Below are 24191 nucleotides of genomic sequence, written 5' to 3' on the forward strand. Positions count from 1 at the left end.
CCTGTTATTTTTTAGCGTAGCAGATCCAACGGTTTAGTTTTTGTGAGAAAGCCACGTGGACGTTTCGTATTGGAAAAAGATTTTGAAACTTGACGTGGATGGACGACTTGGATATTCTAAGTCGACGGTTATACACGTGGATCCTTGTTGGACGATCGGGCGGCTCTAGTTGTTTCGTATTACACGTGAAAAGGAACTATTGGATGTTGGGGTTTAATGACGTCGGGCTTCCAAGGATAATGATTCTTCTTCTGCTTCTCACGGTTATGTTTGGCTGCTTTGATATTATTGTTCAGTTTGGGCATAAGATTGAACTGCTGGGATATTCTTATCACTGTTTGGTCAGCGACAATTAAGTGCTCGAGAGACAAGAGGACATGAAGTTGTTCTTTACGACAGCTCAGCTCTGTTTCTAGGAACCTCCATTCCTCAAGCTTAAAGGTGAAACTGAGAACCAAGTTGCATCATGGCGGTTGAAAATTCCTATTGTATGGCTTGCACACTTTGGACCATCACATTGGAGTATTATATATAACTTTTACCATATGAGTGAAACAGTCGATGGAGATTTGAGTATTTTGCACGAATGTTTGGTTACTCATTGTCCGAATCCTTTTTAAGTTGTATGACGTGGGTTTTGAACCTGTTCAAGCTTCTCTTCTCTATGATTGCTAATATGATTTTACAGTAGCTAGCAAAATCCATAGCCAGACTGTAGTTCTGCAATAATTGAGTTTGGTAACAGAATCTTTAATCTAATTAAATACAATAATATTTGTTCAAAGAAAAATAAAATTAAATACAATAATATGAACCGATTTTATTACAGTATTAGTTGGCCAACTTTGGTCGGCAAATTCACGTTTTTGCAAGATATAAACTTTTATAATATATACTTTTTATATACAAAATAAAAGGCTAAAAGACAAACCACACACGGTTCCGTCGAGTCTACAAAGTTCATCCCTTACCTTCTTTGTCTCTCTTTCTTCTCTTATCACCGATCCGATCAAGAAAAATGAGTTGGTGGTGGGCAGGCGCCATCGGAGCTGCCAAGGTAAAAAAATTCAAACTCCGATCTTCATCATCTCCTCCTTACATAACTCACTAATCTAATTAAAAAAAAATCTCATCTTTCTGCAGAAAAAGTACGACGAAGATGAGCCGACACAAACCTACGAGAGCGTCGCACTCATCATCGGCGTCACGGGCATCGTCGGGAACAGCCTAGCGGAGATCCTTCCTCTCTCCGACACTCCGGGAGGTCCGTGGAAAGTCTACGGCGTCGCTCGCCGTCCTCGTCCCACCTGGAACGCCGATCATCCCATCGATTACATCCAGTGCGATGTCTCCGACGAAGAAGACGCGAGATCCAAGCTTTCACCTCTGAGAGACGTCACGCACGTCTTCTACGTCACGTGGGCCAACCGCTCCTCGGAGGTGGACAACTGTAAGGTTAACGGCTCTATGCTCCGTAACGTCCTCCGCGCGGTTGTTCCCAACGCGCCGAATCTCCGGCACGTTTGTCTCCAGACGGGGACGAAGCATTACCTTGGCCCTTTCGATAGTCTTGGTAAAGATGTTCAACGTCACGAGCCGCCTTTCACGGAGGACATGCCGAGGTTGCAGATCGAGAACTTTTACTACACTCTTGAGGATGTTCTGTCTGAAGAGATTAAGACGAGAGAGAGTGTGACTTGGTCTGTGCATAGACCCAATCTCATCTTTGGATTCTCTCCTTATAGCTTGATGAACATTGTGGGGACTCTCTGCGTCTACGCAGCCATCTGCAAGCACGAAGGGTCTAAGTTGGTTTTCCCAGGAAGAAAGGAGGCGTGGGAAGGTTTCACGACAGGGTCAGACGCTGATCTGGTCGCTGAGCAGCAGATTTGGGCTGCTGTTGATCCTTACGCCAAGAACGAGGCGTTTAACTGCAGCAACGCCGATGTTTTCAAGTGGAAGCACCTGTGGAAGATACTCGCTGAGCAGTTTGGGATCGAGGAGTATGGGTTCGAAGAAGGGAAGAATGTGGGGTTGGTGGAGATGATGAAAGGGAAAGAGAGAGTGTGGGAGGAGATGGTGAAGGAGAATCAGCTGCAGGAGAAGAAGCTTGATGAGGTTGGTCTGTGGTGGTTTGCTGATCTTGTGCTTAGTTTTGATGGTATGATTGATAGTATGAACAAGAGCAAAGAGTATGGCTTTCTTGGTTTCAGGAACTCCAACAACTCTTTTATCTCTTGGATCGACAAGTACAAGGCTTTCAAGATTGTGCCTTGATTCATCTTCTACACAAACATACAACTTGGATGTTTCTCGTGTTTCTTCTTCGTTTCATGTTTATGTTTCTCTCTAAATCTCTGTTCTTTGTTGTCTGTTTTGTTTTTTTTTTTAAATTCCTGCTCTAGTCTTGTAAACTCTTTGTTACCCTTTTGAAATTCTACTATTACAAAGTTGTAATAAAAAAAGTATTGGACAATGTTGCAAGAACATTAAGGTCTAATGGGAAACACCAGATCCTCTGTCTTGGAACCAGAGTGATTTGCTCGCTATGGTTCCAGTAGTGGTGTCTATTAGCGCATAGTGAAAAAAAATGTTCGCTGCCTCCAAATCATAACATGGCAAGCTGGTTAGAGAGAGTACACAACACTGGCTGTGATAAGCGTTCACTTGGAACGATCTCAAATCTTCTCTTTTCCAACTTGAAAGTAAGAGAACTTGCTTATTTCTGGTTTAACTGCAACCAGGTTTAGCCATTAGATTGCTGTTACTAGGAGGATATAAGTTCCTTTGCTTGATTCATATGTCTTAGCATTATCTACCCACATAAACCAACACACACACTGCTGCAACTCCTCCAGCCCAAAAAGACCAAATGAAAAGCTTAAATCCCTTCTCCATTTGCATTAAAAGAATTTTCTTTTCCTGAAAATGGCCTTTAATAGACAGGCTTTAGATTCTAATTTGCTATTTTCAGGACCGGTACTGGTACTGTACCAAGCAAGTATTTTTCGTTCATAGATAGCACCAGCTCTAAGACAAGGGAATATGTAATCTTTGGCAAAATCCTCTGTGATATCCTTAACAACCAAGTAACCAACTGAGAAGCACCACTACACTAGCCTTAGCCTTTTGTTCCAAACGGTCCAACTCTTCTATGCCCTTCATATCAAAGCATTTAGTGGGTTGAGAAAACATAAGTCGAATTCGAATGCTACGCAAAACTTCATCTCTCAACTATAATAGTCATGATTTAGCAAATTAGCACTTATGCAGTGTAGTACCTGACCAACATCTGCGGTGGAACACACAACTTCACAACCATAGTTCTCCCTGCGAAACAAACACTTTCATAGACTAGTAGACGGATTAAACTTCCACGATACAAAATGCATCAAAGCTTTACCAGAACCAATTTTATCTGCTTTACCAGAATCTTCCAAAAGATTTGAAGCAGACGCAAAGGCGTTCTCCACTTCACTCTTTCTCAATTCCTTCCCAATCATCATCACCTTCTTCTATAATTATAATACTCAGCTCCTCTTTTCCTCCCTATCTCCTTCTTCTTTAGTATTCAACTCCATCTTATGCTCATACAGTACTACTTTTTTCAACCCTAACCTCTGTTGACTGACTATGGAATGTGATTCACATGATGCGATAAAGAAAAGAGAAGTGGGTGGGCTTAACGAATCCAGCGGCCCATCCATCAGTCTCCTTCTAGAAACTTCAGCTGGGTCCCACAGTTTTTTAGCTCACTCGTCTACTCCTCCGCCTTCCTCTTATCTTCTTCTTCTTCGTCTCCTATATCTCCTCCTTCCTTCCTTAGGGTTTTCACCTTCCTCATTTCTCCTTTCCTCTCTTACTTCCTTTCATTGCCACTACTCCCAATTAACCTCAAAAATGGTTTCATCCACCGCCCAGATACACGTCCTCGGCGGAATCGGATTCGCCACCACATCCTCCAAGAGGAACCTCCACGCCAAAACCACTTCGATCCCCAGAAGCGCCTTCTTCGGCACGAGAACCGGCCCCTTCTCCACCCCTACCTCCGCCTTCCTCAGAATAAACACCAGAAACTCCCCCGCCGGCGGCGCCTCTAGATACTCAGTAGGTCCCGTTCGCGTGGTCAACGAGAAAGTCGTCGGAATCGATCTAGGCACCACGAACTCCGCCGTAGCCGCCATGGAAGGAGGCAAGCCGACGATCGTGACCAACGCCGAAGGCCAGAGGACGACTCCCTCCGTGGTGGCCTACACCAAGAGCGGCGACCGCCTCGTCGGGCAGATCGCGAAGCGTCAAGCCGTCGTTAACCCGGAGAACACGTTCTTCTCGGTGAAGAGGTTTATCGGAAGGAGGATGAACGAGGTCGACGAGGAGGCGAAGCAGGTTTCGTATAGAGTTGTCAAGGATGAGAACGGGAATGTTAAGCTCGAGTGTCCTGCTATTGGTAAACAGTTTGCTGCTGAGGAGATTTCAGCTCAGGTAGTATTATTTGCTTTGTTGTTGTGGAGGGAGGGGGTCTCTCTTTTTTTCTTATTGGTTTTGGGTGTTTTAGGTTTTGAGGAAGCTTGTGGATGATGCGTCGAGGTTCTTGAACGAGAAGGTTACCAAGGCTGTTGTTACTGTGCCTGCTTACTTTAATGACTCGCAGAGGACGGCTACTAAAGATGCTGGTCGTATTGCTGGGTTGGAGGTTCTTCGTATTATTAATGAGCCCACGGCTGCTTCGTTGGCTTATGGGTTTGAGAGGAAAAGTAATGAGACGATTCTGGTTTTTGATCTTGGTGGTGGTACCTTTGATGTCTCAGGTACTTCCTTTTGCTTAGATTCTCTATAGTATTACTTTTTTGGTTTCTACTGGCTCATGTGTAATTCTGTGTAATTCTGTTATGTTTCTTATTATGTAGTGCTCGAGGTTGGTGATGGTGTGTTTGAAGTGCTTTCCACTTCTGGGGACACACATTTGGGTGGAGATGACTTTGACAAGGTGAGTTGAATGCACACATTAATCTGGAAGTTGTGATTCAAAGCGGGATAAAACTGTCTACTATTTCTTCTGTGCTTTAGTTGATAGATTTAAGTTTTGGAAATGCAGAGAGTTGTTGATTGGCTTGCTTCGAATTTCAAGAAAGATGAAGGCATTGATCTTCTAAAAGACAAGCAAGCACTTCAGAGGCTGACAGAAGCAGCAGAAAAAGCTAAGATCGAGCTTTCCTCGTTGACTCAGACAAATATGAGGTACAGTTACTTTTTATCACCCAAATCTTTGACTTAGGTACTTGCGCAGTATGTGGATTCTGATTGGTATGAATTCTATGCCCAGTCTGCCATTTATCACAGCCACAGCTGATGGGCCTAAACACATAGAAACCACCCTCACTCGTGCCAAATTTGAAGAATTGTGTTCAGATTTACTTGACAGGTAACCACTATCAATCGTTTTCCCCCTCTTTTTTACAGTTCTAATGGCAAGTTGTTATGAGTCTCCCGTTGAGAATTCTTATCTATATATCTCTATCTTTTAGGTGTAAAACTCCTGTTGAGAATTCCCTGAGGGATGCAAAGCTAAGCTTCAAAGATATTGACGAAGTGATCCTTGTTGGTGGATCAACACGTATTCCTGCTGTTCAGGAGGTCGTGAGGAAGCTAACTGGGAAAGAACCTAATGTCACAGTAAACCCTGATGAGGTTGTAGCTCTAGGTGCTGCTGTCCAGGTTTGTTCTCGTGAAATTGTTGTACCTTACACACTCTTTTAGGTCTAGACTATTTCAAACATGATTTATGTGCAAACATCAGAACAAATTAAAAAAAAAAAATTACAGTAAACAGAGTTTGATCATTTTTCTGGCAAAATAAATTATGTTTCGCTGCAGTGAGTTCTCATCTAGCGCCTTTCTCTTTTGATTCCAGGCTGGTGTTCTTGCTGGAGATGTTAGTGACATTGTCCTTCTCGACGTGACACCGCTTTCGATTGGTCTGGAAACTCTTGGTGGTGTTATGACCAAAATTATTCCGAGGAACTCCACTTTGCCTACTTCCAAATCAGAAGTCTTTTCGACTGCTGCTGATGGACAGACAAGCGTGGAGATCAATGTGCTGCAGGGTGAGAGAGAGTTTGTCCGGGACAACAAATCTCTTGGCAGCTTCCGTCTCGATGGTATTCCACCGGCACCACGTGGAGTTCCACAAATCGAAGTCAAATTTGACATTGATGCAAACGGAATCCTCTCAGTCAGTGCTAGTGACAAAGGCACCGGAAAGAAACAAGACATTACTATTACTGGTGCCAGTACATTGCCCAAGGATGAGGTACACCGCTTCAGTTTGATATTTATAGAGCCTTTGTAAAATAATTTTTCCTTTCTGGCTTATATTGATATTTGTGCTAACAAATGTTTGTGTGAATGAACGTTATACAGGTAGAGCAAATGGTGCAAGAAGCAGAAAGGTTTGCGAAAGATGACAAAGAGAAGAGGGATGCAATTGACACAAAGAACCAGGCGGATTCAGTTGTTTACCAGACAGAGAAGCAACTTAAAGAACTTGGAGAGAAGATTCCAGGTGAAGTGAAAGAGAAGGTGGAGGCCAAACTACAAGAGCTTAAAGAGAAGATTGGAAGCGGATCAACCCAAGAAATCAAGGACACCATGGCTGCTCTTAACCAAGAAGTGATGCAGATTGGTCAATCTATGTACAACCAGCCTGGTGCTGGAGCAGGAGCTGCAGGTCCTTCCCCTGGAGGAGAAGGTGCTTCATCAGCAGATTCATCGTCAAGCAAAGGTGGTGATGATGTGATCGATGCTGACTTCACTGATAGCAACTGAGGAATCGAACTTTGATAATTGAGATGATGTGGATCGATACTGACTCACCTCCAATTAGAAAAAAAACTTGGATGCAGGGCGAAGCTATTTTATAAACAATGTGTTAGCAATTGCATCTACAATATTTTGAAAGTTTAGTGTATTGTATAATTATTTGTTTTATGTGCAAGTATGCACTTATAAATTCAAAGAAAATAGAAAAAATATTAAAATCATTCACCGAGGTAAAAAGAACAGTTTGCTTTGGACAATAAGGAGCTGACTGGTTTTTCCGCTACCACCCGCAAACGCAGCTTTTGCGGTTCATAGCGGTTGTTGGCGTTTCGAAACAATCACAGAAAACGCTACAAATCGCTTTAAACCGCTCCGAACCTCTTAAAATCAAAAGCTGGTTCCAGCTAGCGTTTGCGGTTGCGGGCGGTTGCGGGAGGGTAAATTTTTTTCTTTAAAAACAGAATAAATAAAATAATACTAAAAATATCCAATAAAAAATTTCAATTGAAATAATAGAAATTTTAAAATGTATTCATATATATTTCAATTTATATTATAAAAATTCAAAACTAAAATATTTTCTATAAATTTTTAAAATTGAATAATATGATTTTATAAATATAAATTTTATATTTATCATATTACTATGATTTTAATATTTTTTATAATTACATAAAATGTAAATATTGTTAAATTATTATTTAACAAATGTTGCGTTTGGTAGTTTACCAGTCATAAGAGTCCCGCAAACGCAACAATTTCTAACAGCTGTACCAGTCGTACAAATCTCTAGAAAACGCTTAAAACCGCAACCATCCGCACCCGCAAACTCCCACAACCGCAACCGCAACCGCTGCGATTACACCAGTCAGGCCCTAAATTAGCCTGATTTGGGAGATTTAGGCCGTATACAAGATGCATATATATATTCCAAAGATTGACTTTTGATTTCAGCTTCCTCATCCACGAGGGCTGGTTTTCAACGTCACTATATGTGACTATTTCTATGCTATCTGACTTTGTCGTGAAGGCTATTTTGACGCATTCAAGCCCTGTCTCGAATCCGCTATCATCTTCGATTAAAGAATTATCTTGTTTATTTTATATTGTTGTAGTTTATGCTTTCAATTAAAAAGGATGGATAATTCCCTCTAACCATTGTAATCAAGAAGTTTAAGGTTTAATGAAATTAAGCTGTGTTTCAAAAAAAAAAAAGTTACAGAATGATGCATACATCATTTTTTTCTTCTTCTTCTAATAGGTTAGGCGATACCTTGCGACAGAGGCTAAGTTGTCACGACCAGATGTGAGATGACCGTTTGCTTCACCAATAGCAGCTCCTCCTGGATTAAAAGCACAAGAAGATACTTTTTGTTAGGGACTCAGATACGATGAGACAGAATAACAAAAAAAAAGAGAAGTTGTCTTGGGAATTTTGTATTGTCATTTTCCGGATGCTTCTGTCTTACCTTGAAGCTCTCAATAATGTTTATCAGCATGAAGAGAGGGGACCTCATAGATTTGAAGCATCCCGCATTCTTTTATCTCCCATTCTTCGGACCTTTCTACAAGTGAATACTCGAACCGGATCTCGAACTCAAAAACCAGCTCCGTGGAAGTCATCTCCTCTGTTTCAGCCTCAACCTCGAATGTGTACAGATGCCCCGGAAAAACCCGTTCTGCTTTTCTAAAACACGTATTGAGATCATTCCCTCCGGACGTGATTCTACAAACGAGATATGATCTTCGCCAACATCTCATGTCATTTTCGTCCACATCACCAGGTAATATGATGCAAGCCTTAAATTTGGTCGATTTGCCGAGAGGCATTTGATTCAAATTCACAGTTAAGGAACTCCCAGATGATCGGTAAGTGAAGCACTGAGGCACTTCTTCATATTCATTTGTCGGAGTTCGGATGATGAGATCTCTCGCTTCTTGATTTAGTTTGAAGCAGTTACGGAAGTTGAGACGAATATCCGGATTTCGAAAGGAGCAATCCAGTCTCTCCAAGGACTCACAATTTTCTGCATCTAGTTTACATAGCGAATCGGGAAGCTGCGGGAGTGATACCAGCTTCTCCATTCCGTTTAGTACAAGTTGACGTAGACGAGATAATCTCCCCATACATGGATCAAACTCTTCAATATCTGCAGAGGAAGGAAGCTCCACCATATTTGAACAGTGACTGAGATTCAGTTTTTGGAGATTAGTTGCATTCCCAATAGAGGAAGGGAGCTCCAACAAGCTTGAGCAATAACTGAGATTCATTTCTTGAAGATTAATTATATTCCCAATAGTGGAAGGTAGCTCCGACAAACTTGAGCAACCACTGAGATTCAACTTTTCTAGATTAATTGCATTTCCAATAGAGTATGGGAGTTTCACGAGACTTGAACAATGTGAGAGATCCAGGTCATATAGATTAGTGGCAGTTGAGAGATCTGGAAGCTCTTCTAAACAATCTGAATAACTCAAATCCATCCACTTGAGATTATTGAGAGGCTGTAATGACAAATATTCCAAGATTAAACATATAAAAACTAGCTAGATAGCCTAACTTAAGCGGTTATCTATTTAAAAATAAAATATTACTTACTTTTGTTTCTTCCCATAATTTTTCAAGCTTGCTATACGGCATCTTTAGTTTGACTAGGAACTTTGGATTAAAACTTGAAGGAAAACATGGCATCTGGAACTTGTGCCAAATCAGAACTCTAAGTTTTTGGGATATGTGGTTCATACTTCGCGGATTAACGCCTTTGCCAAGGATTCTTAAGAATTGAAGATTAGACAATCTTTCAAAGGCTCTTTCGCTTGTCCATGTTATTTCCTGAAAAGTCCCAACAGTAAATCCTATGACGCTGCTACTGTCCTGTGAAACGACCCAATGAAACATAAATAAAGATGGTTAGTTATTAAATAAATATCTAATTTGTAAAGCGAATTCAATGAAGATACCAAAATCACAACTTACGGCTCTATCATCACTCAACACTTCAGCAATATCACTTGCATCAGTCAGAAATTGGCGTTTTCCAGGTTCATTAACCGATTGTTCTCGCACAATTTTTCTTCCCAGCTCGACTAGCAACTTAGCCACCTCAATTTCTCCCAAAAACTTAGATATGAGAGATTTTTCAGTTAAGACGTGAAGCCCATGTCTCACATCCGAAAAACAGTTTGCTAGACAGCCTTCCACTATATCAAAATTTTCACCGTTAAAAAAGATGGCTATATGAAGAAATAAACGTTTGTCTTCATCACATAAGGAATCATAACTAAACTTTAAAATGCTCGCAATTTCTCCATCTCGATCAAGGTGTGCCTCTAACCTTTGTAGTGCCTCTCTGCAATCTTGCTCGGACATTCCCCGAAAATAGGATCCCATAACCTTTAGCCCCAATGGAAGCTCACCTACAAGGCTCACAACTTTATGAGGAAGATCACTGAAACCATCCTTAGGGTCTTTCTGACCAAAAGCGTACATGCAGAACATTTCTAGCGCGTCACTATAATCAACTATTTTCTTTTGTGAAGAGAGGAACAAGATCTCAGAGCTTTCTAGGAGTAGAAAGATCAACAAACAGAGAGTCTCTTTGTATATACCAACACGGAACTGTTGATCCACGCGATATTTTGTGGGGGCAACAAAGTCAGTAGTGGATCTACCTAACATGCAGGTGTGCCAAAATTCTAGTATATTGATTTATTTTTATCATTGTTATTCCCCCTGTTACAATCAGGTATATAAATATTCATAGCGTAATAATAAGACCATGACTTCGAAATGTTTTTTATTTTGTGAATTTCATAATTTGTCGTCCTTCTCCATTTTATATACTCAACGCAAACAACAAATGGCTGCAGTGAGTTCTCATCAAGCGGCTTTCTCTTTTGATTCCAGGCTGTTGCTCTTGCTGGAGATGTCAGCAACATTTCATAATTTGTCGTCCTTCTCCATTTTTTTCTCAAAAAAACATTCTTCTTGACGTGACACCCCTTTTGATTCCAGGCTGTTGCTCTTGTTCAGTTTACAAACCAAACCACTTTCTCGGTAATATTGATTGATAGTTGTGCTAACAAATGTTTTTTGTGAATGAACGTTATACAGGTAGAGCAAATGGTACAAGAAGCAGAAAGGTTTGCGAAAGATGACAAAGAGAAGAGGAATGCAATTGACACAAAGAACCAGGCGGATTCAGTTGTTTACCAGACAGAGAAGCAACTTAAACAACTTGGAAAGAAAATTCCAGGTGAAGTGAAAGAGAAGGTGGAGGCCAAGTTACAAAAGCTTAAAGACAAGATTGGAAGCGGATCAACCCAAGAAATCAAGGACACCATGGCTGCTCTAAACCAAGAAGTGATGCAGATTGGTCAATCTATGTACAACCAGCCTGGTGCTGGAGCTGCAGGTCCTTCCCCTGGAGGTGAAGGTGATTCATCAGCAGATTCATCGTTAAGCAAATGTGGTGATGATGTGATCGATGCTGACCTCACTGATAGCAACTGAGAAATCGAACTTTGAAGATTGAGATGATGTGATCGATACCGACTCACCTCAAATTAGAAAAGAAAAACTTGGATGCAGGGGGAAGCTATTTTGTAAACAATGTGTGGCACTTGCATCTACAATATTTTGAAAATTTAGTGTATTTTATAATTATTTGTTTTATGTGCACGTATGCACTGATAAATTCAAAAAAAAATTCAAAAAAGAAAATTAATTTAAATCATTCACTGAGGAAAAAGGAACAGTTTGCTTTGGAAAATAAATTAGCCTGATTTGGAGATTAGGACGTACACAAGATGCATATATATTCCAAAGATTTGAGTTCCAAGCTACAGAGTGAACGTGTTCGAAATAATAATAAAGAAAAAAGTTAAAAAAGCCACAGAAAAACGCTTTGCGACCACACATTAAACATTCATCATTTTGTTTTTTAAATAGGACCCAAAGAGATGGGCAATACCTTGTGATGGAGGCTAACATGTCATGACCAAATGTGTGACGACCATTTGCTTCACCAACAGCAGCTCCTCCTGGATTAAAAGCACAAGAAGCTACTTTCGTTAGGGACACAAAAATGAGACATAATAAAAAAATGTCTGGGAAAATTTTGCATTGTCAATCTCCGAATGCTTCTGTCTTACTTAGGTTTTAAGGCAATCTTCGAAGCTCTCAATAATGGTTATCAGGATGAGGGACCTCCAGGAGTTGAAGTATCCCGCATTCTTTTATCTCCCATGTTTCGGAGTTTATATTGCCGAACTGGATCTTGAACTCAAAAACAAGCTCGGGGGAAGTCACCTCATCTGTTTCAAGCTCAACTCTGAATGTGTATAGATGCCCCGACGAAACTCGTCCTACATTTTTATAACAACCAGTAAGAGCATTTTCTCCGGACGTGATGCTACAACAGACAGAAGCTTGTGACAAATGTGGAAAGTTAACTCCGTCCGAATCAGCACATAATATGCAAGCCTTAAATTTGGTTGATATGCCAAGAGCCAGTTGATTCAACTTCACAGTTACGGAACTCCCAGATGATCTGTAAGTGAAGCACTGCGGCACTTTTCTACCGGGAAAGACTGCATAAGCACTGGTCCATGTCCGGCTGATGATATCTCTGGCTTCTTGATTTAGTTTGAAGCAGTTACGAAAGTTGAGCATCATATATGGATTGCGAAAGGAGGAACCTAGTCTCTCCAGGGACTCACAATTTTCTGCTTCTAGTACAAATAGCGAATCAGGAAGCGGCGGGAGTGATACCAGATTCTTCATTCCGCTCAGTACAAGGCGTGTTAGACGAGATATCCTCCCCATCCATGGATCAAGCTCTTGAATGTCTGTGGGACTCTCAGGATAACTTTCCAACAAATAGCATTCTGAGAAACTGAGTACTTCAAGAGATTCCAAGTTAATGTCATCCAGAAGAACCTCTAACTTTAAACATTTCAAAAATCTACCAACGTTTCTCATAATGGAAGGAAGCTCCACCATACTTGAACAATCACTGAGAGTCAATTCTCGAAGATTATTTACCGTCTGAATTGAAGAAGGGAGCTCTATCAACCTTGAATAATCTCTAAGTTCCCATTCCTGAAGACTAACTGCATTTCGAATCAAGGAAGGGAGCTTCACCAGACTTGAGCAATTTTCGAAATTTAATGTTTCAAGATTAATTATACTCCCAATACAGAAAGGTACATCCACCAAACTTGAGCAATGACTGAGGTTTAATATCTGGAGATCGATTGCATTTTCAATAGAGGAAGGTAGCTCCACCAAACTTGAACAGTAACTGAGATCCAGTTCTTCAAGATTAGTTAAGTTCCCAATAGAGGAAAGGAGTTTCACCAAACTTGAACAACGACTGAGATTTAATATCCGAAGGTTAATTGCATTCCCAATAGAGAAAGGTAACTCCAGCAAATTTGAACAATGACTGAAATCCATTTCTTCAAGCTTAGTTGCATTCCCAATAGAGGAAGGGAGCTCCACCAAGCTTAAGCAAAATGTGAAATCCAATTTCCTGAGATTAATTGCATTCCCAATAGAGAAAGGTAACTCCACCAAACTTGAGCAATAACTGAGATTCAGTTCTTCAAGCTTAGTTGCATTCCCAATAGAGGAAGGAAGTTTCACCAAACTTGAACAACGACTGAGATTAATGTGATTGGGTTCAGTGACTGTTTCGATGTTCAGTGGAAGCTCCACCAAACTTGAGCATCCATGGAGAGTAAGAGGTGTGAGACTAGCGATTGTTATAATAGATGAAGGAATCTTCACAAGACTTGAGCATTCATAGAGAATAAATATTTCCAAATTGACTGCATTTCCAATAGAGGAAGGGATCTCCACCAAACTTGAGCAAAACCGAAGATCCAGGTTGTTGAGATTAATTGCATTCCCAATAGAAGAAGGAAGTTTCACCAGATTTGAACAATATGAGAGATCCAGGTCATATAGATTAGTGGCAGTTGAGAGATCAGGAAGCTCTTTCAATCTTCTCGAATAACTCAAATCCATCCGCTTAAGATTGCTGAGCAGCTGTAATGATACAATTATTATTAAACACAAGAAAAATTGGTTAGATAGCCTTACTTTTGTAGTTATATTCAAAATAAAATATTACTTACTTGAGTTTTTTTCCACAATTTTTCAAGCGTGCTATTAGGCATCTCTAGTTTGACTAGGAACTTGGGATTAAAACTTGAAGGAAAACATGGCATCTGGAACTCGTGCCAAATTAGAACTCTAAGTTTTTGGGATATGTGGTTCATACTTTGAGGATTAACGCCAAGGCTGTTGATTCTTAAGAATTGAAGATTATACAATCTTTCGAAGGCTCTTTTACTTGTACATGTTATGTCTCCATAAGTCTCATCATTTATTCCTATGACGCTGCTACTATCCTGTAAAACAACCAAATGAAACATAAAAAAAGATGGTCAGTTATTAAATAAAACTCTAATTTGTAGAACTCGTTCTATAAAGATACCAAAGTGACAACTTACAGCTTTATAATCACTAAGCACTTCTTCAATATCAATTGCATCATTTAAAAACTGGCGTTTTCCAGGCTCACTAACCGATTGTCCTCGCACAGTTTTTCTTACCAACTGGACTAGCAACTCAGCCATTTTTATTTTTCCCCATTCCATAGATATGAGAGATTTTTCAGCTAAGACTCGAAGCCCATGTGTCACATCCACAAAACGTTTTGCTAGACAGGCTTCAACTGATTCACCATTGAAAAAGCAGGCTATATGCAGAACTAAGAGTTTATCTTCATCACATAAGGAATCATAACTAATTAAAATGCTTGAGATTTCTCCATCTCGATCAATGTGAGTCCTTAACCTTGGTAATGCCTCTGTCCAGTCTTGCTCAGACATTCCCCGAAAATAGGATCCCATAACCCTTAGCCCCAATGGAAGATTTTCTACAAGACTCACAACTTCACAAGCGAGCTCTATGAAACCATCCTTAGGGTCCCTCTGACCAAAAGCGTGCATGCAGAATATTTGCAGAGCTTCTTCATTTGATGGTAAATTCACCTTGTGGATATGGTCGATCCCACATGATTTTAAAACCTTTAGATCTTGTGTTATGACGATAATCATACTCCCTTGACCAAACCAACTATTTTCTTTGGCCACTGCTTCCACTTGTACTGGCCGATCCACATCATCAAGAATGACAAGAAGGCTCTTGTCTTTCAACCTATCTTTGGCAATTCCCAAATGTGAAAAATTCTTGATATCCTTCTCATTGGTTAGTTGAGACATGAACTGCTTCTGTAAATCCAACTTCACACTGTAGTCATCAGAGCAAGCCGTTTTTTTCGCATACTTTGTTTTGATATTATCCATAAAGACACTCAGATCGACATATCGAGAGTATCGGTTGAATAGATATCTAGCAATGGTAGTCTTACCGATCCCAGGCGGACCCCAAATCCCTATTTTTAGCACCTCATGCGAATCTAGCTGTAACATTAATGGTGTCAAATCTGCCATATGAGATTCCATCCCAACTAAGCCGCCAAAATCATTGGATGGTGCGGAAAGGTTCAACTTGTTTGAAACATCAGTGACAATATCTTCAATCATCTCTGCTTCATTCTTCCTGAACAAGGAGATGATCAACAGTTCAGCTATATAGTCATGAAATTTTTCACATACTACTGATATTCTCATACTTGTATGAATACTAACTGTATCTCAAAGAAAAAAAGCTACACTAGTTCGATCTAATCTTCAACACATACACATTTTTTTTTTAAAACAACTTTCAGGATGGTCGTTGTTTAAAATCTAGAAATAAATATATAGAGGTCGTTGATGAGTTAGAAAGATTAAGAGAAAGTGGGAGTGAAGAGGACGAACCAGTTTGTTGAATGGAAACCTGCGATTTGAGCCACCTCCGCCAAGGCATGTTTCCATCTTCGGATATCCTCCTCTGTTTTTCCTTCACAAGTTTTTTCGAAGACCTTCCCAAAATAGCCAGTCTGCTTCTTTACATCAGTCGGATCCACTTGATAGAAAATGGACATCACAGTTTGACCAAACTCTTCTCTGAAGTGCATGATCTCAACAAGCTCGTTCAAGCACCATGTCGAAGAACCGTTCTTCGAGACAAATACAATCGCAATCCTAGACCCTCTAATAGCTTCTATGAGCTCAGGACCGATAGACTTACTTCTCTCTATATCATTATCAATGAATAGGTCGATTGCTTTGCTCTTGAACTCCTTGACAATGTGGCTGAGAAAGTTTTCGCGGACATCAGCCCCGTGGAAGCTTGGGAAGACATGGTGTTTCCAACTGTGTGACAAAGAAGACTGGGGGTCCGAAAGAGTTGAAGATGAAGAAGCCATTGTTTCGTTTTCTTGATGACAACTGGATTCCCTAATGAAAAAAATTGTAGAAGAAGCGATTGATCCGATTTTTTGACGAGATCTGGATTTTCTGATGAAATCATTTGTGGAAGAAGCCATTCTTTCGTTTTCTTGATGAGATCTGGATTTCCTATTGAAAAGTATTGTACACAACAACGCCAAGAAGCATATTGCAGCAGCAGCAACATTGGTAAGAGAAAAATAAGAATCCATATTAGTACGATGAAAAGAGTCTGAAGATCTCAGAGCTGATTTCTAGTGAGGATAAACAAACATAGGCTCTTTGAATATACTAACACATAACTGTTGACCCTATTGAGTGAAACAAGCAAGAACGATAGCTTCGTAGAAACAGAGGTATCACTTTTCCACGCGAAATTCGCGGGATAGCAAAAACAGTGGGCCTCCTATCATGCAGGCGCACCACCATTCTAATAAAACAAACCTTTTGCTTTTTTCTTTTTCTTTTCTTCTTTCCATGAGATAGATTTTCAAATATGCATAATGCATGGTAATTATTGGACACCACTTTATCGTATTGTTCCCCCTGTTATTCTTTTTTTATTTTTATTTTTATTTTTTTTTTATAACCGTGGGGGTTTCAGGCTTCGCCCAGACTCATCCCACGAGACCGACGGCAACCCACGTATTCTTGCGATTTAACGCTAGTCCCGGTGGCCACCGCAATATCGAATCCAGGGCGCTACCTATTTGGTACTTACCACTAAGCCACCATGTAGTGGTTATGTTCCCCCTGTTATTACAATTAGGTATATATAAATCTGTCTATAATTATTCTAACAGTCTAAACTCTTGGTGGTGTTATGACTAAGTTTACAAACCAAACCACATTGTCGGTAAGGACGAGGTACGTACAGTTGTCAAACCAAACAACACTGCTTCAGTTACCATTATAGTTCCATTCTCGAGGTTTAGCCATTGTCTACTGGTTATGCGACGATAGCTGTAAGCATTGGTTGATATGCTGTCGTTGTTGCAATATTGATGTGGGAATAGCTTTGTACATGATCATGGGATAGTGCCTTTGTAAAAAAAAAAAAAGCTTTGCTTCTGGCTAATATTGATATTTGTGCTAACAAATGTAGTGAACGTTACAGGTAGAGCAAATGGTGCAAGAAGCAGAAAGGTTTGGGAAAGATGACAAAGAGAAGAGAGATGCAATTGACACAAAGAACCAGGCGGACTCTGTGGTGATTCCTGGTGAAGTGAAAGACAAGGTGGAGGCCAAGCTACAAGACAAGATTGGCCGAAGGTGGATCAACACAAGAAATTAAGGACGCCATAGCTACTCTTAACCAAGAAGCGATGCAGATGGGTCAGTCTATGTACAACCAGCCTGGAGCTGCAGGTCCAGGTTCTCCACCTGGTGGTGAAGGTGATTCATCAGCAGATTCATCGTCAAGCAAAGGTGGTGATAATGTGAATATGTGATCGATGCTGACTTCACTGACAGCAATTGAGAATCGAGCCTTGATTATTGTCTATTGAGATGATGTGATACCGCAAATTAAAAAAAAACGAACTTGGATCCAGGGGCGATGCTATTTTATAAACAATGTGCACACTTCTATCTACAATATTTTGACAATTTAGTGTATTTTATAATTTATTTGTTTTATGTGCACCCGCCAGAATTTGCAAGTATACAACCAATAAATTCAAAAAAGAAAAAAAATATTAAAATCATTCGCTAAGGGAAAAAAAAACAGTTTGCTTTGGAACATAAATTTACCTGACTTTGGGAGAGTAGGGCGTATTCCAAAGGTTGAGTTCGAAGTTAAGGAGAGAACTTCTACAGAAAAACGCTTTGCGACCAAATATTAAACATTCATCATTATTTTGTTTTTTAAATAGGACCCAACGAGATGGGTGATACCTTGCGATAGAGGCTAAGCTGTCACGACCGTTTGTTTCACCAACAGCAGCTCCTCTCCTCCTCGATTAAAAGCACAAGTAGATACTTTGTGTTAGGCACTCAAATACGATGAGACAGAATAACAAAAAAGAGAAGTTGTCTGGGAAATTTGCATTGTCATTTTCCGAATGTTTTGTCTTACTTAGGTTTTAACTTTTAAGGCCATCTTTGAAGCTGTCAATAATGTTCATCAGCATGAAGAGACCTCCAAGAGTTGAACCATCCCGCATTCTTTTATCTCCCATGCTTCTGACCTTTCTGAAAGTATATTGTACTGGAGCTCGAAATCAAAAACAAGCTCGGCGGAAGTGACCTCCTCTGTTTCAACCTCAACCTCAAATGTATACAGATGCCCCGGATAAACTCCTTGTAATCTTTTATAACCAGCAGTGAGAGCATTCCCTCCGGACGTGATGCTACAACAGACAGATCCCCAATCTACAGTGTCATTTTTTTCCACATCACCACATATGATGCAAGCCTTAAATTTAGTTGATTTGCCAAGAGGCTTTTGATTCAACAACTTCACAGTTACGGAACTCCCAGATGATCGGTAAGTGAAGCACTGAGGCACTTCTTCAGCGGGAAAGACTGCATAATCATTCGTCCGTGTCAGGCTGATGAGATCTCTCGCTTCTTGATTTAGTTTGAAGCAGTTAGTGAAGTGCAGATTACGGAAACGTTGATTTCGAAAGGAGCAATCTAGTCTCTCCAGTGACTCACAATTTTTTGCATCTAGTAGCCATAGCGAATCGGGAAGTGGCGGGAGTGATACAAGCTTCTTCATTCCGTTTAGTACAAGTTGACCTAAACCAGATATGCTCTCGATCCATGGATCAAATTCTTGAATGTCTGTGGAACTCTCACGATAAATTTCCCACCAAGAGCAATCTGAGAGATCGAGTTCTCCGATACATTCCAAGTCGATGTTGACCAGTTTTCCAATAGAGGAAGGTAGCTCCACCATACTTGAGCAATAACTGAGATCCAATTCATATAGATTAGTTGCATTCCCAATAGAGAAAGGGAGTTTTACCAGGCTTGAGCAATGACTGAGATTCAAAATCCTGAGATTAACTGCATTCCCAATAGAAGAAGGGAGCTTCACCAAGCTTGAACAATGACTGAGATTCAGTTTTTCAAGACTAGTTGCATTCCCAATAGTGGAAGGCAGTTTCACCAGATTTGAACAACGACTGAGATCCAATTTTTGGAGATTAGTTGCATTCCCAATAGAGGAAGGTAGTTCCACCAAACTTGAGCAGTGATGGAGATTCAAATTCTTGAGACTAACTGCATTTCCGATAGAAGAAGGGAGCTTCACCAGATTTGAGCATTTACTGAGATTCAGTTCTTCAAGACTAGTTGCATTCCCAATAGAATAAGGGAGCTCCATCAAGCTTGAGCAATAATTGAGATTCAATTTACGAAGATTAATAAAATTCCTAGTAGAGAAAGAGAGTTTTACCAGGCTTGAGCAATGACTGAGATCAATGTCTTTGAGATCAGTGACTGCAGTTTCAAAGTTTAAGAGAAGCTCCACCAGACTTGAGCATCCATGGAGAGTAAGCGATGTGAGAGTAGTGATTGTTGTAATAGATGAAGGAATCTCCACAAGACTCGAGCAATCATAGAGATTCACTATTTTGAGATTAATTGCATTCCCAATAGAGAAAGGAAGTTTCACCAAACTTGAACAGTATCTGAGATCCAAGTGATATAGATTAGTGGCAGTTGAGAGATCAGGAAGCTCTTTCAATTTTTTTGAATAACTCAAATCCATCCACTTGAGATTGCTGAGCGGCTGTAATGACAAATATATACTCAAAGATTAACACTATTATACAATTATTATTAAACACATAAGAAAAAATTGGTTAGATAGCCTAAATAACTAAATATTACTTACTTTCATTTCTTCCCATAATTTCTTAAGCTTGCTATTCTTCATCTCTAGCTTGATTAGGAACTCTGGATTAAAACTTGAAGGAAAACATGACATATCGAAATTTTGCCAAATTAGTACTCTAAGTTTTTGGGATATGTAGTTCATACTTCGCGGATTAACGCCAAGGCTGTCGATTCTTAAGAATTGAAGATTATACAATCTTTCAAAGGCTCTTTCACTTGTACATTTTATATCCTCGTAAGTCTCATCATTAAGTCCTATGACGCTGCTACTGTCCTGTAAAACGACCCAAATGAAACATAAAAAAATGGTTAGTTATTAAATAAATCTCTAATTTGTAATGTGCATTCAATGAAGATATCAAAGTCACAACTTACGGCTTTATCATCACTCAACACTTCACAAATATCAATTACATCAGTCAAAAATTGGCGTTTTCTAGGCTCATTAACCGATTGTTCTCGCACAACTTTTCTTCCCAGTTGGACTAGCAACTCAGCCATCTTTATTGTTCCCCAATCCATATCTGTAGATATGAGAGATTTTTCAGATAAGACGCGAAGCCCATGTCTCACATCCGAAAAACATTTTGCTAGACAGCCTTCCACTATATAAACTTTTTCACCACTGAAAAAGCAGGCAATATGAAGAAATAAACGTTTATCTTCATCACATAAGGCATCATAACAAAACGTTAAAATGCTTGCAATTTCTCCATCTCGGTCAAGGTGAGCCCTTAAGTTTGGTAGTGCCTCCCTCCAATCTTGCTCGGACATTCCCCGAAAATATGATCCCATAACCCTTAACCCCAAGGGAAGACTATCTACAAGCCTAATAACTTCCCAAGCAAGCTCCTTGAAACCATCCTTGGGGTCTTTCTGACCAAAAGCGTACATACAAAACATTTGTAGAGCTTTATAAAATGATGGTAAATTCACCCTGTGGATGTGGTTGATCCCACTTGCGTTTAAAACCTTTTCATCTTGTGTAGTGACGATAATCCTACTCCCAGGACCAAACCAACTATTTTCTTCCGCCACTGCTTCCACTTGTACTGACCGATCCACATCATCAAGGATGACAAGAACTTTCTTGTCTTTCAACCTGTCTTTGGCAATTCCCAAATGTGAAAAATTCTTGATATCTGTAACATTGGTTAGTTGAGACATAAAATGTCTTTGTAAATCCAATTTCACACTGTAGTCGTCAGAACAAGCCGTTGTTGCATACTTTCTTTTGATATTATCCATAAAGACACTCAGCTGGAAATCTTGGGAGTATTGGTTGAATATATATCTAGCAATGGTAGTCTTACCAATTCCAGGCTGACCCAATATCCCTATTTTCCTCACCTCGTTTGAATCTAGCTGTAACAGTGCTCCCATATTTTCCATATGGGATTCCATCCCAACTAAGCCGTCAAAATCATTGGATGGTGCGGAAAGGTTCAACTTGTTCGAAACGTCAGTGGCAATATCTTCAATCATGTCTGCTTCATTCTCCCTGAACAACGAGATGATCAACAGTGAAAAAGTTTCAGATACTACTATATAGTCAGATATTCTCATACTTGTATGAATACTAACTGTAGATCAAGGAAAGAAAGCAACACATACATATTTTTCAAAGAAAAAAAAAAGAATTTTCAGGATGGCTGTTGTTTAAAAGCTACAAATATATAGAGGTCGTTTATGCGTTAGAAAGATTAAGAGCAAGTGGGAGTGAAGAGGACGAACCAGTTTGATGAATGAAAACCTGCGATTTGAGCCACTTCCGTCAAAGCACGTTTCCATCTTTCGATCTCCTCCTTTTTTTTTCCTTTACAAGTTTTTCTGAAGAATTTCCCAAAATCACCAGTCTGCTTCTTTACATCAGTTGGATCCACTTGATAGAAAAGGGGCATCACTGTTTGCCCCAACTCTTCTCTGCACTTGATGATCTCCACCAGCTCGTCCAAGCACCATGTTGACGAAGCGTAGTTCTTAGAGAGCAAGACAATTGCAACCCTAGATCCTCTAATAGCTTCTATGAGCTCGGGACCGATTGACCTACTTCTCTCTATATCATTGTCAATGAATAGGTCGATTCCTTTGTTTTTTAACTCCTTGACAATGTGGCTGAGAAAGTTTGTGCGGACATCTTCCCCGTGGAAGCTTGGGAAGACGTGATGTATCCAATTGTGAGGCAAAGAAGACAAAAGAGTTAAAGAAGAAGAAGAATCCATTTTTTTGTTTACTTGATTGGATCTGGATTTTCTGTTGAAAAACATTGTACCCAAAAAGGCGTAGAAGCTTATTGCAGCAACAGCAACATTGGTAAGGGAAAAATAAGAATCCATACTCGTATGATGAAGAGTGGAGGATAAAGATCGTAGAGGTTTTTAGATAAGGAGGAAGAATTAGCAAAGAGCGAGACAGAGTCTTTTTTTTTTTTTTTTTTTTTTTTTTTTTTTTTGTGAAACACGAGACAGAGTCTCTTTGACTTGTATATACAAGCACATAACTGTTGACCCCGTTGACTTTAGATATATGGAAGTTAGCTTCGTGGAAACAGAGGGTGCCAATTTTCCATGCGATATTTGCGGGGCAGCAAAATCAGTGGGTCACCATTCATGCAGGCGCAACACCATTCTTATAAAAATGTCGAAACCTTTTCTTCTTTTTTTTTTTCCTTCAAGAGATATAATATTAAATATGCATGGTGATTACTGGATCACCCATTCATCATTGTTCCCCCTGTTACAATTAGGTATATAACGATTCAGATTTCAGAGTGTAAATATTTTGGCCTTAAATGGTTGGACCAACGAATCCATTTTAGACATGTTTGTTATATAATTCGGTCTGTCTGATGTATCCATAACCACAAGTAAAGACTTAGAGCTCACTCTTGTCACCACATGGAGTTCCACAAATAGACGTGAAATATGCATTTATGCCAATGGAATCCTCTCAGTCAGTGCAAGTGACAAATTCACCGGGACATTACCAGTACAGTACTGGAACCAGTACATTGCTCAAGGATGATGTATGTAAAATTGTCAAACCAAACAACACTGCTTCAGTTATATCATTTGTGATGGAGCGCAGGCTATGGGCTTTTATTGTCAAACTCGTCTATTGGGTTTACTTGTTTGACAAGAAAGTAACGAAGATATTTATTGGTTTAATAATTTAGTTTCCTTGTCTTAGATAAGAATGAGTTTCGGTTTCCTTTTCTTTAGTCAATATTAGATAGACATGGACAGCTTCAAAACACTCCCTCTAATACGTCGTGACCTCTTCTAGGGCTTTAAATATTTGAGGTTTCAAGAGCTTTTGGAGATAGAACTTTGATAATGAATAGACATTGAATTTGTATTAGTTAAACAGCTTTTATAACACGAATAAGAGTATTCCCAACTTTATCCTTTTATCTAGCTTCCGTTCCTCCATCAATTTGTTTTCTTAAATCCATCCGTGAGGTGTGAGAGATGCATCTCCATGATGATTGGTAGACTCACTGTAAACAAAGTGGTGATTTGTCATTATGTTTGTGTCATTGTAAAAAAGGTTAGGTGTGAATGAACTTTACAGGTAAACCATACGGTGCAAGAAGCAGAAAGAGTTGCACAGTCTGACAAGGAGAAGAGAGACGCAATTGACACAAAGAACCAGGCGGATTCTGTTGTTTACCAGACAGAGAGGCAACTTAAAGAACTTGGAGAGAAAATTCCAGGTGAAATTAAATAGAAGGTGGAAGCCAAGCTACAGGAGCTTAAAGACAAAATTGGAAGCAGATCAAATCAAGGAAGTCATGGCTGCTCTTAACCAAGAAGTGATGCAGATTGGCCAGTCTCTGTACAACCAGCCTGGAGCTGGAGCAGGAGGTGCAGATCCTTCACCGAGAGGTGAAGGTAGCAGATTTTTCTTCAAACAAAGATGATGTGATCGATGCTGACTTCACAGACAGCAAATGAGAAAACGAACTAGGACAAGGCTTTGAATTGAATTCGTACATCCGATGCTGTGGGTGTGCAAACACACACGATTTGAGCAATGCTTGTGAAGGTAATTTATTTGTGCTTAGTAAGAAGCAATGTTGTTACAGAGGATACTTCCAATAGTATGATAAAGACGTT

At 39.8% G+C, this 24191-nt stretch overlaps 5 protein-coding genes across 10 annotated transcripts; 2 read left to right on the top strand and 3 right to left on the bottom strand.

Moving 5' to 3' along the window:
- The first annotated feature begins 896 nt into the window (after window positions 1-896).
- Window positions 897-2476, top strand: LOC108820562 (3-oxo-Delta(4,5)-steroid 5-beta-reductase). The gene is made up of 2 exons (XM_018593522.2): window positions 897-1057; window positions 1144-2476. The coding sequence occupies exons 1-2, from the start codon at window positions 1019-1021 to the stop codon at window positions 2275-2277; spliced, it is 1173 nt and encodes a 390-aa protein (XP_018449024.2). The 5' UTR covers window positions 897-1018; the 3' UTR covers window positions 2278-2476.
- Window positions 2477-3816: 1340 nt separating this feature from the next.
- On the top strand, window positions 3817-7040 carry LOC108820571 (heat shock 70 kDa protein 6, chloroplastic). The gene is made up of 8 exons (XM_018593537.2): window positions 3817-4482; window positions 4556-4808; window positions 4908-4987; window positions 5096-5238; window positions 5324-5422; window positions 5526-5715; window positions 5912-6310; window positions 6421-7040. Exons 1-8 carry the CDS (start codon window positions 3901-3903, stop codon window positions 6823-6825), a joined length of 2151 nt encoding a protein of 716 aa, XP_018449039.2. The 5' UTR covers window positions 3817-3900; the 3' UTR covers window positions 6826-7040.
- Window positions 7041-7953: 913 nt separating this feature from the next.
- Window positions 7954-10498, bottom strand: LOC108820568 (disease resistance protein TAO1-like). The gene is made up of 4 exons (XM_018593530.2): window positions 9797-10498; window positions 9419-9694; window positions 8289-9324; window positions 7954-8162 (listed from the first exon to the last, which is right to left on the bottom strand). The coding sequence occupies exons 1-3, from the start codon at window positions 10496-10498 to the stop codon at window positions 8299-8301; spliced, it is 2004 nt and encodes a 667-aa protein (XP_018449032.2). The 3' UTR covers window positions 7954-8162; window positions 8289-8298.
- On the bottom strand, window positions 10419-18180 carry LOC130494540 (disease resistance protein TAO1-like). 6 transcript variants are annotated; one of them, XM_056992700.1, is made up of 7 exons: window positions 18124-18180; window positions 17980-18039; window positions 15715-16356; window positions 14341-15454; window positions 13963-14238; window positions 11974-13873; window positions 11621-11862 (listed from the first exon to the last, which is right to left on the bottom strand). In XM_056992700.1, the coding sequence occupies exons 3-6, from the start codon at window positions 16323-16325 to the stop codon at window positions 12002-12004; spliced, it is 3873 nt and encodes a 1290-aa protein (XP_056848680.1). In that variant the 5' UTR covers window positions 16326-16356; window positions 17980-18039; window positions 18124-18180; the 3' UTR covers window positions 11621-11862; window positions 11974-12001. The 6 variants fall into 6 exon arrangements, 4 of the variants coding, with proteins under 4 accessions (XP_056848680.1, XP_056848678.1, XP_056848679.1 ...); XR_008937925.1 differs by lacking the exons at window positions 17980-18039; window positions 18124-18180 and adding an exon at window positions 10419-11328 and having other exon boundaries at window positions 11793-11862; window positions 15715-17145; XR_008937926.1 differs by lacking the exons at window positions 17980-18039; window positions 18124-18180 and adding an exon at window positions 11376-11448 and having other exon boundaries at window positions 11793-11862; window positions 15715-17145.
- LOC108820569 (disease resistance protein TAO1-like) lies at window positions 17280-22522 on the bottom strand. The gene is given in 9 exon segments (XM_056992702.1): window positions 17280-17693; window positions 17980-18052; window positions 18124-18183; window positions 18305-18364; window positions 18367-19966; window positions 20072-20133; window positions 20218-20347; window positions 20449-21574; window positions 21808-22522. Coding segments are annotated over 6 exon segments (3573 nt in total). The 5' UTR covers window positions 22410-22522; the 3' UTR covers window positions 17280-17693; window positions 17980-18052; window positions 18124-18183; window positions 18305-18311.
- Between the last annotated feature and the right edge of the window lie 1669 nt (window positions 22523-24191).

Source organism: Raphanus sativus, chromosome 8 (genome assembly GCF_000801105.2).
Source record: "Raphanus sativus cultivar WK10039 chromosome 8, ASM80110v3, whole genome shotgun sequence".
Classification (NCBI taxonomy): Eukaryota; Viridiplantae; Streptophyta; class Magnoliopsida; order Brassicales; family Brassicaceae; genus Raphanus; species Raphanus sativus.